The following is a 14,159-nucleotide window of genomic DNA, read 5'->3' on the forward strand; positions in this document are numbered from 1 at the left end:
TGTGCTGTTTGTTGCGACTTGGCTACCTGCCAAAATGTTCATTTTTTACTTTTAATAACTGTTTAATCAAAACTGCATTTAACACATTTACCAACGTCTTAGTTTTTTCCTCGCTCAACTCTTTTCATTCAACTTTTTCACCCCGGACGCTTTAGTACCTGGATACCAACAACCGAGCCAGGCTACGAAGAGCTCAACTCATTCAACGCTCTCTATAAAACTACTAAAGGAAAGTGCTAATTTCTAACGTATGAGTGTGACTCCAATTGTTGGCCAGTAAATACTGTAACTGTATGTTTTGTATCCCCCACGACTACAGACACTGGGAACACGCCTGACACAGCTCTGAGAGGCTACACCGAACACTAACATGCAGCCGGGCCGGTGCGTAGAAAGGAACAGCCGGCGACCTGCCACTGATAACCGACCCAGACATCACCCGCCCCCCTGCGCCTCTCTCACTCTCATATTCAACGAGAGACAGACAACAACACAGTTGTGCGGGGGGCTGGTGGGGGCGTCCACGGCCATGGTGGGAGCATCTAAGTCCCCGGTGGAGCCGGGAAATGTTTGTTCCTTTGGACTGTCGGCGTGCAGCAGTGAAAACTCATTTGAATCTGCTGGGGACTCGTGAGCTATTAAATGTATAACATGCGACATGTTCGTTGTTGTCATGGGGAAAGGTCTGATGGATACCTTCATTTGTGAAAAATATATTGAACTTGATGCAGCTAAAGAAAGGATTATTACTCTTCATGATTAAGGATTCTATGAGAATATCGGCATCTTAAATGCTTCCTATCAAAACATCCAAGAGGATCATAATGGGACCTTCCTGGACTATGATCAATTTCCGACACTGCACCCCTCTACTAGCTTGAACCAGAAAATGGCTGCTCACTGTTCGACTCCAGGTGAGCGTAACAGGATGCGTGTCGGAACCAGAAAGAAGGCGAAGAATCGTTCTCGGCGCGCCTGCCTTCTTACCCCGCGTCCGGATTTAAGACTTTCAAATCGCTTTAAGCCCCTGTACCAGCTGTCTTCTGCCAGGGGCTTGGGTGTTCCCTCCATGGCTGGGGATGCCCCTCCAGCTACCTCTCCCTGTCCGAGTCAATCAACTGCCTGGGCATAGTCCTGGACCACCGCGGCCCCACTCCGCTGGGCTGTGCTCTCTGGATCAGAGCTCTGTCCCTTTGGCGGTTGTGGCCTGCACGCAGCCAGCATCTCAGCAGCCCTCTTCTCAGGTGAGTTTTGTGGCTCTGGCCTCGCAATCTGCTTCGAGACACTGCAGATTGGGTCTCTACTTGACACCAACAAATGCCCCATAATATCTGGTCCTCTGCCCTCCCTAAATTGTGGCATTGAATGGTTCAGCTTTTAGCCCTCAATAACTGGCTACGAGACTATTGCAGCTCTGTGGGTGTAACATTTATTGAAAATGTTGATACCTTCTGGTAACAAAGCTCGTATTATAAGGAGGATGGAATCCACCCAAATCATTTGGGTTCCTGGATCCTTTCGCAGCATTATGAGGCTGCATTTAGACAGTTACTTATCAATGACCCAAGTCCAGCTCATTTAATCCCTACCATTGTGTCGCTGAGTTGTCATAGTGCTTCAGCAAATGTACATTATCCTAGGGGCGTTGGAAGACACAATGTAAATAACCTAATTTATGTCACTATTACTGCCCGGAATGCCTCTGCTGATCCTACAGCTATTGTATGCAGTAATCATATGCCTATGAACCAGAGTAATACTGTTAGCACTGAGGTGGTGTGCCCTAGTAGGAAGTCCACTGTATGCAGCTCACCCTGCACTAATAAAAATAACCTGAGTATGTCTACCTCTGCTAAGCTTCCCAGTAAAGCACGAAAAATTATCAAGCATCCCAGAAAAGGGTTAAAAATAGCCCACGTTAACATATGTAGCTTAAGAAACAAGGTTCATTAAATGTATCATTTGCTAGTAACAGATGACATTCATATTCTGACAATCTTTGAAACTCACTTAGATAATACCTTTGATGATACAGTGGTAGCAATACAAGGTTATAACATTTACAGAAAAGACAGAAATGCCAACGGGGGCGGTGGTGCAGTCTATATTCAGAACCACATTCCTGTAAAGCTTAGAGTGGATTTCATGTTAAATACTGTTGAAGTACAGTGAGGGAAAAAAGTATTTGATCCCCTGCTGATTTTGTACGTTTGCCCACTGACAAAGACATGATCAGTCTATAATTTTAATGGTAGGTTTATTTGAACAGTGAGAGACAGAATAACAACAAAAAAATCCAGAAAAACGCATGTCAAAAATGTTATAAATTGATTTGCATTTTAATGAGGGAAATAAGTATTTGACCCTTCTGCAAAACATGACTTAGTACTTGGTGGCAAAACCCTTGTTGGCAATCACAGAGGTCAGATGTTTCTTGTAGTTGGCCACCAGGTTTGCACACATCTCAGGAGGGATTTTATCCCACTCCTATTTGCAGATCTTCTCCAAGTCATTAAGGTTTCGAGCCTGACGTTTGGCAACTCAAACCTTCATCTCCCTCCACAGATTTTCTATGGGATTAAGGTCTGGAGACTGGCTAGGCCACTCCAGGACCTTAATGTGCTTCTTCTTGAGCCACTCCTTTGTTGCCTTGGCCGTGTGTTTTGGGTCATTGTCATGCTGGAATACCCATCCACGACCCATTTTCAATGCCCTGGCTGAGGGAAGGAGGTTCTCACACAAGATTTGACGGTACATGGCGCCGTCCATCGTCCCTTTGATGCGGTGAAGTTGTCCTGTCCACTTAGCAGAAAAACACCCCCAAAGCATAATGTTTCCACCTCCATGTGTGACGGTGGGGATGGTGTTCTTGGGGTCATAGGCAGCATTCCTTCTCCTCCAAACACGGCGAGTTGAGTTGATGCCAAAGAGCTCGATTTCGGTCTCATCTGACCACAACACTTTCACCCAGTTCTCCTCTGAATCATTCAGATGTTCATTGGCAAACTTCAGACGGGCCTTTATATGTGCTTTCTTGAGCAGGGGGACCTGCTCTGCAGGATTTCAGTTCTTCACGGCGTAGTGTGTTACCAATTGTTTTCTTGGTGACTATGGTCCCAGCTGCCTTGAGATCATTGACAAGATCCTCCCGTGTAGTTCTGGGCTGATTCCTCACCGTTCTCATGATCATTGCAACTCCACGAGGTGAGATCTTGCATGGAGCCCCAGGCCGAGGGAGATTGACAGTTATTTTGTGTTTCTTCCATTTGCGAATAATCGCACCAACTGTTGTCACCTTCTCACCAAGCTGCTTGGCGATGGTCTTGTAGCCCATTCTAGCCTTGTGTAGGTCTACAATCTTGACCCTGATATCCTTGGAGAGCTCTTTGGTCTTGGCCATGGTGGAGAGTTTGGAATCTGATTGATTGATTGCTTCTGTGGACAGGTGTCTTTTATAAAGGTAACAAGCTTAGATTAGGAGCACTCCTTTTAAGAGTGTGCTCCTAATCTCAGCTCGTTACCTGTATAAAACACACCTGGGAGCCAGAAATCTTTCTGATTGAGAGGGGGACAAATACTAATTTCCCTCATTAAAATGCAAATCAATTTATAACTTTTTTGACATACGTTTTTCTGGATTTTGTTGTTGTTATTGTCTCTCACTGTTCAAATAAACCTACCATTAAAATTATAGACTGATCATTTCTTTGTCAGTGGGCCAACGTACAAAATCAGCAGGGGATCAAATACTTTTTTCCCTCACTGTAATATGGCTACATGTTCTCCTGCCTCACCTAAATCCCATTCTGGTGGGAAGCTGTGCTAACAGTCAGTATCTGGATAATATGTGTGAAATGCTTGATAATATATGTGATATCAATAGAGAGGTATACTTTCTGGGTGATTTAAATATTGACTGGCTTTCATCAGGCTGCCCACTCAAGAGAAAGCTTCAAACTGTAACTAGTGCCTGCAACCTGGTGCAGGTTATCAATCAACCTACCAGGATAGTTACAAACAGTACAAGAAAGAAATCATCAACATGTATATCTTTACTAATGCTGCAGAAATATATACATACATCCATCGGATGTAGTGATCACAATATAGTAGCCATATCTAGGAAAACCAACGTTCCAAAGGCTGGGCCTAATATTGTGTATAAGAGGTCATATAAGTTTTGTAGTGATTCCTATGTTGTTGATATGAAGAATATTTGTTGGTCCGTGGTGTGTAATGACGTGCAACCAGATGCTGCACTTGACACATTTATGAAATTGCTTATCCCAGTTACTAATAAGCATGCACTGTAAAAACTGTTAAATCCCCGTGGATTGATGAGGAATTGAAAAATTGTATGGTTGAGAGGGATGAGGCAAAAGAGATGGCAAATAGGTCTTGCTGTACAACCGATTGGCAAACGTACTGCAAATTGATTAATCATGTGACTAAACTGAATAAAAAGAAGAAGAAACTACACTATGAAACAAAGATAAATCACAAAGAATGATAGTAAAAAGCTTTGGAGCACCTTAAATGAAATGTTGGACATAAAGGCAAACTCCGCTCCATCATTCATTGAATCAGATGGCTCATTCATCACAAAACCCACTTTTATTGGCAACTACTTGAATTATTTTTTCATTGGCAAGATTAGCAAACTTAGGCATGACATGCCAGCAACAAACGCTGACACTACACATCCAAGAATATCTGACCAAATTATGAAAGACAAGCATTGTAATTTTTTATTCCGTAAAGTAAGTATGGAAGAGGTGAAAAATTATTATTGTTGATCAACAATGACAAGCCACCGGGGTCTGACAACTTGGATGGAAAATTACTGACGATAATAGCGGACGATATTGCCACTCCTATTTGCCACATCTTCAATTTAAGCCTACTAGAAAGTGTGTGCCCTCAGGCCTGGAGGGAAGCAAAAGTTATTCCCCTACCTAAGAATAGTAAAGCCCCCTTAAATGGCTCAAATAGCTGACCAATTAGCCTGTTACCAAACCTTAGTAAACTTTTGGAAAAAATTGTGTTTGACCAGATAAAATGCTATTTCACAGTAAACAAATTGACAACTGACTTTCAGCACACTTATAGGGAAGGACATTCAACAAGCACAGCACTTACACAAATGACTGATGATTGGCTGAGAGAAATTGATGATAAAACGATTATGGGGGCTGTTTTGTTAGACTTCAGTGCTGCTTTTGACATTATCGATCAAAGTCTGTTGCTAGAGAAAACGTATGTGTTATGGCTTTACACCCCCTGCTATATTGTGGATAAAGAGTTACCTTTCTAATAGAACACAGAGGGTGTTCTTTAAAGGAAGCCTCTCCAACAAAATCCAAGTAGAATCAGGAATTCCCCAGGGCAGCTGTCTAGGCCCCTTACTTTTTTTAATCTTTACTAACGACATGCCACTGGCTTGAGTAAAGCCAGTGTGTCTATGTATGCGGATGACTCAACACTATCAGCTACCACAGTGACTGAAATGACAGCAACACTTAACAAAGAGCTGCAGTTAGTTTCAGAATGGGTGGCAATGAATAAGTTAGTCCTAAATATTTCAAAAACTAAAAGCATTGTATTTGGGATAAATCATTCACTAAATCCTAAACCTCAACTAAATCTTGTAATGAATAATGTGAACATTGAGCAAGTTGAGGAGACTAAATTGCTTGGACTAACCCTGGATTGTAAACAGTCATGGTCAAAACATATTGATACAACAGTAGCTAGGATGGGGAGAAGTCTGTCTATAATAAAGCGCTACTCTGCATTCTTAACAGCACTATCAACAAGGCAGGTCCTACAGGCCCTACATTTACATTTTACATTTTAGTCATTTAGCAGACGCTCTTATCCAGAGCGACTTACAGTTAGCGCATACATTATTTTATCGAACCCACAACCCTGGCGTTGCAAACGCCATGCTCTACCAACTGAGCTACATCCCCTGCCGGCCATTCTCTCCCCTACCCTGGACGACGCTGGGCCAATTGTGCGCCGCCCCATGGGTCTCCCGGTCGCGGCCTGCTACAATAGAGCCTGGATTCGAACCAGGATCTCTAGTGGCACAGCTAGCACTGCGATGCAGTGCCTTAGACCACTGCGCCACTCAGGAGTTTTGTCGCACCTGGACTACTGTTTTGTCGCAGTTTTGTCGCACCCTAGTTTTGTCGCACCTGGACTACTGTTCAGTCGTGTGGTCAGGTGCCACAAAGAGGGACGTAGGAAAATTGCAATTGGCTCAGAACAGGGCAGCATGGCTGGCCCTTGGATGTACACAGAGAGCTAACATTAATAATATGCATGTCAATCTCTCTTCATCACTACTTTGTGAGAGGTATTGACATGTTGAACGCACCGAGCTGTCTGTTTGAACTACTGGCACACAACTCGGACACCAATGCATACCCCACAAGACATGCCACCAGAGGTCTCTTCACAGTCCCCAAGTCAAGAACAGACTATGGGAGGCGCACAGTACTACTATGAGTACAGTACACATGGATTTAGTGTTATAGATATGTGGTAGTAGAGTAGAGGCCTGAGGGTACTTAATATGTTGTGAAATCTGTTATGAATGTATTGTAATGTTTCTAAAATGTATAACTGCCTTAATTTTGCTGAACCCCAGGAAGAGTGACAGCAGCTAATGGGGATCCATAATAAATACAAATACAACTCAATCAACCAATCTCACCTCTCCATCCTCCAGCTCCACGTCCAGGAAGTCAAAGTCTCTGAAGACTCTGAACTGTTGTTCGGACGTGGTGTCATCCATGTTGTTGTCCTGCTCCCGTGTCCCCTTATCAGATGACACCAGGCTGGACTGCAGATCCATCAGGTCCAGCTCTCCACAGCTGGAGAAGATCACCTTGGGACAGGAGGATACATAGGGGTATGTTAAAAGCATACTAAGCATACAAGTGGGAGTGCCCCACTCCTTACAAAAGCATGCTTAAATCTACAATTCATATATCAAACCGGTGCGCCTGGCACCTACTACCATACCCGGTTCAAAGGCACTTAAATCATTTGTCTTGTCCATTCACCCTCTGAATTGCACACATACACAATCCATGTCTCTCAATTGTCTCAAGGCTTAAAGATCCTTATTTAACCTGTCTCCTCCCCTTTATTTACACTGATTGAAGTGGATGTAACAGGTGACATCAATAAGGGATTATAGCTTTCACCTGGATTCACCTGGTCAGTCTATGTCATGGAAAGAGCAGGTGTTCCTAATGTTTTGTGCACTCAGTATATAACTTTCAAAAAATGTCTGCAATATTAGTTGTGAGTAGGCCATCATCAAAATGAGTGTGTCTAATTGTTGAATAAGTGTTTAGACTGCTGCTGTTTCTCAGTGATTCTGAACAAAAAATGACACTTATTATGAATATTAAATATTCTGTGTGTGTGTGTGTCTCACCGAAGGGTTTTTGATGAGCCCCACTTCCTGTCCACACAGAGACAACACATTCACCAGCTTCTCCCGTGTTCTCTTCTGCAGATATGGAGAGAAGAGAGAAGAGATTTGTGAGGCGACTTCCCACCAGAGCACAGCAGAGCTGCATTGTTCAGACTGTGTAGTAGGACCTCAGAGGACAGTGACGCAACAGCACAACAAATCAGATTACGTCAAAATGAAAATAAAAAACATGATCTGACCTTGCTTCATCTTCGCACTAAAAGTGTTCTATCTTGAAAACTTGGCTGCTGACATGCACAATTTTGTGATTGTATTAACAGTAGACGAACGAACAAAATACCAAAATATAGTTTGAGTAAAATTCTCTTTAAGCTACACACTTTTTACTTCTGCTGCTTCCTTTAAAAAGACTACCCTGTTCCTGTCCACTGTAAACACTGGATAATTAGAACACTGTAGGAATGTGTTTGTTCTACTAAAAGTACACAGAAATGTACTGTAATATTTCAGTCATCACTCCTTATGCACAGGGGGGTTGAGCGCCCTCCACTTCTTTCCAATATCAATAATTATTTACAGACACTGTAGTAAACTACAGTCTAATCATATTTAAGTTAATTTCATATTCAAGTTAACTGCCACGTGATTCTCCGCCTATGTAGGCAGTCTACTCTATTTCAGTGAGACCACACATACTAGGTGCACTGCACTTGAACTCTCAAGCCCAACTAGGAAAGGTAGGATACTGAAGTTGAAGCAGCGAATTCTGAGTGTGTAAATAATGCGAAAAATATGTGATTTTAATACAATAGGTAGACTAACGCATACAAAGCAGAAAGAGGACCGTTTCCAAATAATCGGTTTCATCCCAAAGTCGTCTGTCTGACCACCCGCTCCAGCCCGCAGACAATAGTACGCAAGTATAAACACCATGGGACCACGCAGCCATCATACCGCTCAGGAAGGAGACGTGTTCTGTCTCCTAGAGATGAACGTACTTTGGTGCGAAAAGTGCAAATAAATCCCAGAACAACAGCAAAGGACCTTGTGAAGATGCTGGAGGAAACAGGTACAAAAGTATCTATATCCACAGTAAAACGAGTCCTATATCGACATAACCTGAAAGGCCGCTCAGCAAGGAAGAAGCCACTGCTCCAAAACCACCATAAAAAAGCCAGACTACGGTTTGCAACTGCACATGGGGACAAAGATCGTACTTTTTGGAGAAATGTAAAGAATAAACAAATCTATACAATTGACTGGTTAGTTTTTGTGATTGATGATGGTGAATCATGATGATGATGAGGAGGATGATGATGATGTGGAGGAGGAGGAGAAGAGGGATGATGTGAATGACTAATGATCACGCCCAACTAGGAAAGGTAGGCTACTGAGGTTGAAGTGTGTGAATAATGCAAAAACATGTGTTTTTAATACATACAAAGCAGAAAGAGGACATTTCCAAATAATCTGTGGGCCAACAAAAATATTTTCATCCGAAAGTCGTCTGTCTAACCGCCCTCCTGCCCGCAACATGAAAAATGCAGACCACGCCGCAATGATCTCTGTCGGGACCCACAGGTCCCGCGGGATGCCTGCGACGACTTTCGGATGAAAATATTTTTGTTGTCCCACAGATTATTTGGAAATGTAGCCCTCTAGTGCAGTCAGTACACAACACTCATGTCTTAGCAGGATCAGATGGTGACAGAGGTCCCAGCAGGGTCAGACAGCCAGGGAAAAACAGTCTACAGAGCTCATGGGAATTTTGCAGTATATTAACAATATCAGTGAATGAATTGATGGGTAGACTTACAGTAGCTAAAGGACAGCAGCTTAAGCTTAAAGCCACAGTGATATCTCTGAATAATGGTCATTTCAATTATTGAACCATTGATTCTATTCTTGGATAATATGATGTATAAATGTACATCAAGGTAATTCTTTGTCATGCATCATTTTAGGAGGATCAGATGGTGACAGGGGTCTCAGCAGGGTCAGGCAGCCAGTTAAGACCAGTCTGTGACAGAGGTGAGGTGAATTTTTGCAGATACAACACTTTATTCTCTCTGTGCAGCAAACACTGGACAAGCCAGATGCTATTTTAAGGCAGTCTGACAAACCTCCAAAGTTGATTTACAAACTGTATCAAGGGTTGATAGAGGCTTTTCCCGATGACACAACACATGTAAAACAAAAATGTGAGGAAAACCTGGTAGAAGCTATTGATGATGATAAATGGATACAGATATGTTTGAATGCCAAGTCATGTTAATATAATCTGAGATATAAATTACTGCAGTTTAAGGCCATCCATAGAACGTACTATATGCCAGTGAAACTGAATTGCATGCACTCAGAAATGTCATTCCTCTGCTGGAGGTATTTGCATTTGTTATGGTCTTGTGAAGGCTGGCTGAATTCTGGCAAAGAGTATGTTCTTTGTTCTCAGCATGCCTTAAGATTCTCTTTTCCCTGTTTTTGTATGCTTGGAAATGCTGATACTGAACACTGTTATCTGAAGAAACTGTGTAACCAAGCATTTATAGCGGCTAAGAAATGCATTGCCATTTATTGGAAGGTTGGTTATCCTCCCACAATTTCAAGTTATGTATCACTAGATTTGATTTATTACAAGACTAAGGGTATACTGGGCAACTTTCATAAGGTCTGTATGCCTTATATGTAATACAGTATGACTAAAGGAGTCTATTGAAAACATGCCCACGTCAGCGGAGATACCTATTTAGGCAATCACTAGCTGCTGGGCTGCTCAGTCCTGGCCCTGGGGGTCTGCCAACTTGTGGGCTGTCACTCTGGCCTTGGCCTAACACACGCAAAAACAATAATGAATGTTTCACTAAGATCCTAAAGCTGAGTGGGGTGTGTTGGGTTGGGGTGCTGCAGGGTGGTGGACCCCTAGGGACAGGACGGGGCAATCCAGCTATATTGTGTGCAAGTACTATTAGTCCTATGAGATGAATTATATGGAGTATTTGCTGTTTCTGTGTGTTAATGTATATTTGAGGTGTTTTTCTTTTCTTTTCAAACCTTTTCCTTGGAAATTAAAGGTGTGAACTGGGAAGGAAATTGTGTTGGGAGGGAGTTGAGTTATTGACTAGACTGGTGGGGGTTGGGCGTGCAGGCGGCTCGGGCTGGCTGGTCGGTCTGACTGAAATTTGATATAGTGGCTGTTTTAATAAAGTTAATCAAAAGTCTTTGTATTTTTTCAAGAGTTGTTAATTTGTTAGGCTATTGGTTGAAGGTGCAACACAATATTTATTATTGAATTACCTTTGATCTAGTTAAGTCTTATTAATCACTTAACCTCTTAAAGATCGGACACTTTTTTTCAATTTTCACCTAAAATTACATAACCAAATCTAACTGCCTGTAGCTCAGGACCTAAAGCAAGGATATGCATATTCTTGATACCATTTCAAAGGAAACACTTTGAAGTTTGTGGAAATGTGAAATTAATGTAGGAGAATATAACACATCTGGTAAAAGATAATACAAACAAAAAAACATGCGTTTTCTATAGATTTTTTGTTCCATCTTCTTTGAAATGCAAGAGAAAGGACACAATATAATATTGCAGTTTAAGCGCAATTTAGATTTTGGCTACTAGATGGCAGCAGTGTGTGTGCAAAGTTTCAGATTGATCCAGTGAAGCATTGCAATACTGGACTATTGTGTATCAAGTCTGCCCAAATGTGCTGAATTGGTCAAATGATACATTTTCAAGTACATAACTATAGAGAACATACAAAAATGATATGTTAATACAAAATGTAAGTTTACACACTCCCAGGAATGTCATACATGATGGACCATTAGCTTATACACTAACTTTCACACACCTAGATGGCCGGGCGGGGTGGGTGTGGAGCCAGAGACAGCAGGGGTTCAAAATGTATAACCCAGTTCCTACATTTGAATATAAATATTTATTTTATCAAACAAAACTATGCTACATTTTATCTCTGGGACCCTTAGGATGACAAATCAGAGCAAGATTACTGAATGTAAGCAATCTTTAAGTCATACCACAGATTCTCAATTGGATTAAGGTCTGGGCTATGACTAGGCCTTTCCAAGACATTTAAATGTTTCCCCTTAAACCACTCGAGTGTTGCTTTAGCAGTATGCTTAGGGTCATTGTCCTGCTGGAAGGTGAACCTCCGTCCCAGTCTCAAATCTCTGGAAGACTGAAACAGGTTTCCCTCAAGAATGTCCTTGTATTTAGCGCCATCCTTCATTCCTTCAGTTCTGACCAGTTTCCCAGTCCCTGCCGATGAGAAACATCCCCACAGCATGATGCTGCCACCACCACGCTTCACTGTGGGGATGGTGTTCTCGGGGTGATGAGAGGTGTTGGGTTTGCGCCAGACATAGCGTTTTCCTTGATGGCCAAAAAGCTCAATTTTAGTCTCATCTGACCAGAGTACCTTCTTCCATATGTTTTGGGAGTCTCCCACATGTCTTTTGGCGAACACCAAACGTGTTTGCTTATTTTTTTCGTTAAGCAATGGCTTTTTCTGGACACTCCATAAAGCCCAGCTCTGTAGAGTGTACGTCTTAAAGTGGTCATATGGACAGATACTCCAATCTTCGTTGTGGAGCTTTGCAGCTCCTTCAGGGTTATCTTTGGTCTCTTTGTTGCCTCTCTGATTAATGCCCTCCTTGACTGGTCCGTGAGTTTTGGTGGGCGGCCCTCTCTTGGCAGGTTTGTTGTGGTGCCATATTCTTTCAATGTTTTAATAATGGATATAATGGTGCTCCGTGGGATGTTCAACGTTTCTGATATTTTTTTATAACCCAACCCTGATCTGTACATCTCTACAACTTTGTCCCTGACCTGTTTGGAGAGCTCCTTGGTCTTCATGGTGCCATTTGCTTGGTGGTGCCCCTTGCTTAGTGGTGTTGCAGACTCTGGGACCTTTCAGAACAGGTGAATATATACTGAGATCATGTGACACTTAGATTGCACACAGGTGGACTTTATTTAACTAATTATGTGACTTCTGAAGGTAATTGGTTGCACCAGATCTTATTTAGGGGCTTCATAGCAAAGGGGGTGAATACATATGAATATCCGTTATTTATTTTTTAGATTTATTTTTATTTATTTTTACTTCACTAATTTGGACTATTTTGTGTATGTCCATTACATTAAATCCAAATAAAAATCCATTTAAATTGTAATGCAACAAAATAGGAAAAACGCCAAGGGGGATGAATACTTTTGCAAGGCACTATAATAGCTCTGGATAAGAGCGTCTGCTAAATTTCTCAAATGTAAAATGTAAGGGGGACACTGACCTTAGAGGACTGGGGGAGGAGTGGAAGAAAGGGTGACACTGACCTGAGAGGACTGGGGGAGGAGGGGTGAAAGGGTGACACTGACCTGAGAGGAATGGGGTCTTTTCCAGCTGACTGGAACCAGAACGTTGTTGGAGGTGGAGCCCGAGGAGGTGGAGGAGGTGCTGCAGGTCACAGCTATGGCCCGGCTTTTCCCCTCCCAGCCTGGAGAACCTTGCAGCTCCTCATACCTCCTGCCTATCACTGGGGTCTACAAACACACACACACCTTAGTAAGTCACACACAGAGCAGAGATTTGGAGCAGAACCAGTGTGTCTCTGCAATAGTAAGTCCATGATCGGACCGCTCCCGTTCCTCTGTCCTATGCCTGCTCCAGTCCAGCCCTCCCAGCCAGGACACGCAGCAGGCCAACTATTCAGCCACTCATCAATATTTCAACACCTGCCAGGCAATGTTTGTTAAGCCCTTAGCACTGTCCCATTGGCAGCCGTTACCAAGCAGGAGAGATTCGCACATTAGGAAAATAAGAAATCCCCCAGCTTGGCTAAATTTACTTATTCAATCCACCTGAAGTCAATTTACACAGATTCCATGTGCCTCTGGTAACATGCTGTTCTTCTGTTGTGTTTTCTCCCCACCCCCTTCCGTCTAAAAATACTGAGGAATTTGTCTGAGAAACGAGAGGTTAGTTTGTTCATTCATTCCTCTCTAGGTAATGCTCTCTGTTCGGCTGGCGCTCCCTCCCTCCATCTCCACCCCAGCCCAGTTTGAACTCTCCTCCTCCCTGATTCCCACACAAAGGACAGCAGCAGCCCTGTCTGACAATATTTCCTGCCATTCATAAACCGCACAAATAGCTGCCTGAATGGTTCCCAGACATACATAAATCATACACTGCTTCCCAGTCTGTCTGTCTGTCTGTCTGTCTGTCTGTCTGTCTGTCTGTCTGTCTGTCTGTCTGTCTGTTAACCCTCACAACATCGCTCTCTAGTCTAGTTCTGCCCAGACTGGCTGAAAGTGTTCACTGTGTGTGTGTGTGTGTGTACTTTTCTAGCTTTCTTGCTAATCTACTGGGGTCATTATTAAAAGGCATAATCTGTAATTAACTGAAAGGAAAGACATGTTTCCTGTCCAAAACAGATCCAGTCATCAACACAGTCTCACACCAGTACCACACCCTGGAAAACACAGGAAAAGTACAGGAAAACGCGAGACAGTAACCATTCCTCTAAGTGGCCTTCTTGCTTTTAACACCAAACCTTTGTTGTGTCCTAAATGGCACCCAGAGCCCATTTGGGAAGCAGTCTTTATGTAACACAGAACAGCTTCATGCACAGAACAAACCCTGTTGCCCGTGGCTTGGCTGTCAGACAGGGAGCG

General features: G+C 42.8%; 1 protein-coding gene across 1 annotated transcript in view; it reads right to left on the minus strand.

The window, feature by feature from the left end:
• The window catches only part of LOC311101329 (protein furry homolog), a gene marked incomplete at its 5' end in the record, with an annotated part of 178,126 nt that overhangs the window by 35,175 nt on the left and 128,792 nt on the right, over positions 1–14,159 (minus strand). The window contains 3 exons of the mRNA XM_084142456.1: positions 6,722–6,895; positions 7,454–7,528; positions 12,864–13,028. Coding sequence (XP_083998582.1) covers positions 6,722–6,895; positions 7,454–7,528; positions 12,864–13,028 — 414 coding nt within the window. The remainder of the gene's footprint in view (positions 1–6,721; positions 6,896–7,453; positions 7,529–12,863; positions 13,029–14,159) is intronic.

Source organism: Coregonus lavaretus (assembly GCF_964263955.1).
Source record: "Coregonus lavaretus genome assembly, chromosome: 26".
NCBI classification, from domain to species: domain Eukaryota; kingdom Metazoa; phylum Chordata; class Actinopteri; order Salmoniformes; family Salmonidae; genus Coregonus; species Coregonus lavaretus.